The sequence below is a fragment of the Lucilia sericata genome, unplaced genomic scaffold (assembly GCF_015586225.1).
Source record: "Lucilia sericata isolate MDLA Ls3-8-SP2 unplaced genomic scaffold, ASM1558622v1 Contig002467F_arrow, whole genome shotgun sequence".
Classification (NCBI taxonomy): Eukaryota; Metazoa; Arthropoda; class Insecta; order Diptera; family Calliphoridae; genus Lucilia; species Lucilia sericata.
Window position 1 is genome coordinate 44,105 of NW_023996248.1, and position 5,502 is coordinate 49,606.

Sequence of the window (5,502 nt, forward strand, 5' to 3'; positions counted from 1 at the left end):
TTTTAAATTTAAATTATTTTAACGTAATGTTTGAAAAGAAAAGAAATGAAGTCATTGTTAAACAATCTATTGAAATAATAAATTGTTTGTTGTGATTTTTTGATAATTTAAATTTGCTAATTATTTTATTATAACTGTTTTAATAAATAAAAACATTTTGTTTTAATTCGTATGGACATGGACATTATATTCTTGTCTATAGTCTTGTCTAAAGTCTAGTTTATAGTCTTATCTATATTCTTGTCTATAGTCTAGTCTACAGTCTTGTCTATAGTATTGTCTATAGACTAGCCTATGGTCTTATCTATTGTCTTATCTATAGACTTGTCAATAGACTAAAGTTTAGTCCATAGTCTAGTTTATAGTCTAGTCGATAGTCTAGTCTATAGTCTAGTCTATAGTCTAGTCTATAGTCTAGTCGATAGTCTAGTCGATAGTCTAGTCGATAGTCTAGTCGATAGTCTAGTCGATAGTCTAGTCGATAGACTAGTCTATAGTCTAGTCGATAGTCTAGTCGATAGTCTAGTCTATAGTCTAGTCTATAGTCTAGTCGATAGTCTAGTCTATAGTCTAGTCAATAGTCTAGTCGATAGTCTAGTCGATAGTCTAGTCTATAGTCTAGTCTATAGTCTAGTCTATAGTCTAGTCTATAGTCTAGTCTATAGTCTAGTCTATAGTCTAGTCTATAGTCTAGTCTATAGTCTAGTCTATAGTCTAGTCTATAGTCTAGTCTATAGTCTAGTCTATGGTCTAGTCTATAGTCTAGTCTATAGTCTAGTCTATAGTCTAGTCTATAGTCTAGTCTATAGTCTAGTCTATAGTCTAGTCTATAGTCTAGTCTATAGTCTAGTCTATAGTCTAGTCTATAGTCTAGTCTATAGTCTAGTCTATTGTCTAGTCTATAGTTCTAGTCTATAGTCTAGTCTATAGTCTAGTCTATAGTCTAGTCTATAGTCTAGTCTATGGTCTAGTCTATAGTCTAGTCTATAGTCTAGTCTATAGTCTAGTCTATAGTCTAGTCTATAGTCTAGTCTATAGTCTAGTCTATAGTCTAGTCTATAGTCTAGTCTATAGTCTAGTCTATAGTCTAGTCTATAGTCTAGTCTATAGTCTAGTCTATAGTCTAGTCTATAGTCTAGTCTATAGTCTAGTCTATAGTCTAGTCTATAGTCTAGTCTATAGTCTAGTCTATAGTCTAGTCTATAGTCTAATCTATAGTCTAGTCTATAGTCTAGTCTATAGTCTAGTCTAGTCTATAGTCTCTATAGTCTAGTCTATAGTCTATTCTATAGTCTAGTCTATAGTTTAGTCTATAGTTTAGTCTATAGTCTAGTCTATAGTCTAGTCTATAGTCTAGTCTATAGTCTATTTTATAGTCTAGTCTATAGTTTAGTCTATAGTCTAGTCTATAGTTTAGTCTATAGTTTAGTCTATAGTCTAGTCTATAGTCTAGTCTATAGTCTAGTCTATAGTCTAGTCTATAGTCTAGTCTATAGTCTAGTCTATAGTCTAGTCTATAGTCTAGTCTAGTCTATAGTCTAGTCTATAGTCTAGTCTAGTCTATAGTCTAGTCTATAGTCTAGTCTATAGTCTAGTCTATAGTCTAGTCTATAGTCTAGTCTATAGTCTAGTCTATAGTTTAGTCTATAGTTTAGTCTATAGTCTAGTCTAGTCTATAGTCTAGTCTATAGTTTAGTCTATAGTTTAGTCTATAGTCTAGTCTATAGTCTAGTCTATAGTTTAGTCTATAGTCTAGTCTATAGTTTAGTCTATAGTCTAGTCTATAGTTTAGTCTATAGTTTAGTCTATAGTCTAGTCTATAGTCTAGTCTATAGTCTAGTCTATAGTCTAGTCTATAGTCTAGTATATAGCCTAGTCTATAGTCTAGTCTATGTCTAGTCTATAGTCTAGTCTATAGTCTAGTCTATAGTCTAGTCTATAGTCTAGTCTATAGTCTAGTCTATAGTCTAGTCTATAGTCTAGTCTATAGTCTAGTCTATAGTCTAGTCTAAAGTCTAGTCTATTGTCTAGTCTATAGTCTAGTCTATAGTCTAGTCTATAGTCTAGTCTATTGTCTAGTCTATAGTTCTAGTCTATAGTCTAGTCTATAGTCTAGTCTATAGTCTAGTCTATGGTCTAGTCTATAGTCTAGTCTAGTCTAGTCTATAGTCTAGTCTATAGTCTAGTCTATAGTCTAGTCTATAGTCTAGTCTATAGTCTAGTCTATAGTCTAGTCTATAGTCTAGTCTATAGTCTAGTCTATAGTCTAGTCTATAGTCTAGTCTATAGTCTAGTCTATAGTCTAGTCTATAGTCTAGTCTATAGTCTAGTCTATAGTCTAGTCTATAGTCTAGTCTATAGTCTAGTCTATAGTCTAGTCTATAGTCTAGTCTATAGTCTAGTCTATAGTCTAGTCTATAGTCTAGTCTATAGTCCAGTCCATAGTCCAGTCTATAGTCTAGTCTATAGTCTAGTCTAGTCTATAGTCTAGTCTATAGTCTAGTCTATAGTTTAGTCTTTAGTCTAGTCTATAGTCTAGTCTTTAGTCTAGTCTATAGTCTAGTCTATAGTTTAGTCTATAGAAAGTCTTATCTTGTAAAATATTAAAAAATTGTTGAAAATTTTTTAATTTTGTTGAAATATTGAGTTTATGTAAAATATATTGAATATTTTATAAAATTTTGAAATTTTATTAAAATAATTAATTTTTGGAAAATTGGGAATTTATAAAAATATTAAAATTTTGTGAAAATATTGAAATTTTTAATTTTTTTTTTTTTAAATTTAAAAAATATCAATATTATAAATTTTTTAAAAATATTAAAATTTTATAAAATTTAATCTACTTTTGTAAAAAAATTGGTATTCTTCTAAAAAATATAAACTTTGATATTTGGCAAAATATTGAATTTTTTTAAATATTTATTTATTATGCATTTTTATGCAAATTAATTTTTATAAATTAAAAATATCTGTGAAAGAGACAAGTCAACATTCTTCTATGGAACATTTCTAGAACTTGTTCATCCATCAATGAATTATATTTGAAATTGTTGTTTTCAGCACTAAGTTCTGAGGAACTTAATGCACAACAACAACACCTATGGAACAGATCTGAAACAGTAATTTATGTTCTTAAATTTGAATTTTTTTTATTCAAAATTTTCAATCTCCACAAAGTTCTAAAAAAATTTTAAATTGAATTGAAAAAAAAGCTATTCGCAACCATACCATAGAACTGATTCCTAAAAGGAACTCTTTAGAAATCCTTCAAAATCTCAACAATGTTCGAAACATATGAAGTGTTTATGCTTTCACACGTTCTATCACTCTAGTAATGACATGACCAGTTCCAAACTTGTTATTTAAAAACGATTTTTTCTGTAAATTCAACTTCCATAAAATTATTAAATATATCCTGCCATTTGATCTCTATATCAAAAATAAACACATACCAATTAAATTAATTAAAATATAATTCTAATTAACACTACAACAAACATTTGTATTAAAAAATTTTAAAATAATTATTTAAGAAAATAAATATGTAGTAGTATTAAAATTAATTAAAAGAAGGAAAAAACTTAAAAATAAACTAAATATAATAGGAAAACTATTTATTATTCACTATTCGTAAACTCTTCAATACTAATATGTTGAGCCTGTAACATACTGTAGAAGAGGGAATTTGTATTAGAAGCCAATTCTTGTGGTGAGCCCTGCTTTTATTTCAGCCTGATCCATTACAATAATACGATCCATATTGTGTAGGCCATTCAAACGATGGGCAATAAATATTACTGTAGAACTTTTGAAGGATGAGCGCAATGCCTGATGCATGGCAAATTCGGTATCGTTGTCCAGATTCGAAGTGCCCTCATCTATACAAATAACTTTGGAATTTTTAAGTAAAGCTCTGGCTAGGCACAATAATTGTTTTTGACCAGCCGATAGATTAATGCCGCCCCTATCAAGCTTGCCGTCGAGACCACCTAAAGATTGCACTAGGTAGGTGGCTGCTGAACAGTTGGTAATAGCATGCCAAATTTCCGAATCATAGTATGATGAACGAGGATCAAGATTTTCGCGAACAGTACCCTCGAAAAGAAACGGTTCTTGTGGTATAATGCCGATACGATCACGCAAAACACTTAATGCTAAAGTTTTCAAATTTACACTATCCAATGTAATCTCGCCTTTACTTAAAGGCGCTATTCTCATTAAGGCCGCTAATATAGAAGTTTTACCAGCTCCAGTGCGTCCCACTATAGCTAAACGCTCAAAAGCTTCTGTTTTAAAATTTAAATTACGTATAGCGGGTGATAAATGTTCCCTATAGGAAAGCTGGACATTTTTAAAGCTTAAAGCTCCTTGGGTAGGCCAACCAAAGGGAGGATTTATACAGCCTTCAGCATTTTCTTCTCCCTCTAATTGTAAATACTGTTCTATACGCTCAACAGCCACCAGTTCTTGTTCGGTTTCGGCCACTGCATTGAGAACTCCTCCCAATATGTGGGTAATACTTAAAGCGTACGATATGGCTAAGCCTACTAGACCAGGATTAGTGGCATGAGCTGAAGTAATGGCTGCCAATATGCCAGCACCACCCACCAAGAATGCACCCAACAACTGCAAACGTATGCTCAACCAATTTTGTGCAGCCGAAGAAGTCAATTGAGCCTTAATACTTTCCTCCAACTTGGCATGAAAGTCACGTTGGAAACGTATACTTACACGCATTGTTCTAATAGTGACTAGACCCTGTAAGGTTTCGGTAAAATGAGTGTATAGGGGCGACAAAGCATTGCTGGAAAGGCGTTTGATATCACGCGAGGCATGACGATAACGATGTTGTAAACTTAAGTATACAGGAACCATGGGTATGACAACTAAACTTAACCAAGGCATGGCATATAAACTAATAAATACTGAACCCACTAGACCCACAACTTGAGCCAATAAAATATTCAAAATAAAAGGCAGGGAATCATCGACAGTGTAGGTATCTGAAGAGAAACGATTTAAAATACGTCCCACTGAGGTGACATCGAAAAAGCTAAATTTAGCCTAGAATAAATATAAATGTTACAGGTTGCATAAACTCCATGATTTAATTTCAAACTTACATAGATTACTTTATTAACCAATTTGTCGTGAATATATTTGGCAGCCTTCAGGCCAGCAAAGGCAAATAGAAAAGCTCGAGCTAAAGTCATTAAAGAATTCGTTAAAGCCAATGAAGCAAAAATTGACAAATAATATGCTGTTGTATGACCAGCTGTTGTAGAATTGTTAGATTCTTTCCACCAGGATGGTTGTATGACACGATCCAGAGAATTATCGCTAGAGGTGTTATTATCCAATGTTGTATCGGTTACCCAATGAGCTAACCAAGCATCAGACAAATTACGTGTTACCTGCATTAGCACCACCGATAGAAGAACGATTAAACCTAATGGTGTTGTCACTGCTTTCCAATAGCAAGCAAATACATTCATTGAC

General features: G+C 32.1%; 1 protein-coding gene across 1 annotated transcript; it reads right to left on the reverse strand.

The window, feature by feature from the left end:
- Positions 1-3,500: 3,500 nt before the first annotated feature.
- LOC119613969 (multidrug resistance-associated protein 7-like) lies at positions 3,501-5,498 on the reverse strand (the record flags this gene model as incomplete). The annotated part of the gene is given in 3 exon segments (XM_037970049.1): positions 3,501-3,723; positions 3,725-5,067; positions 5,127-5,498. Coding segments are annotated over 3 exon segments (1,818 nt in total), but the record flags the coding sequence as incomplete, so codon positions are not given.
- Between the last annotated feature and the right edge of the window lie 4 nt (positions 5,499-5,502).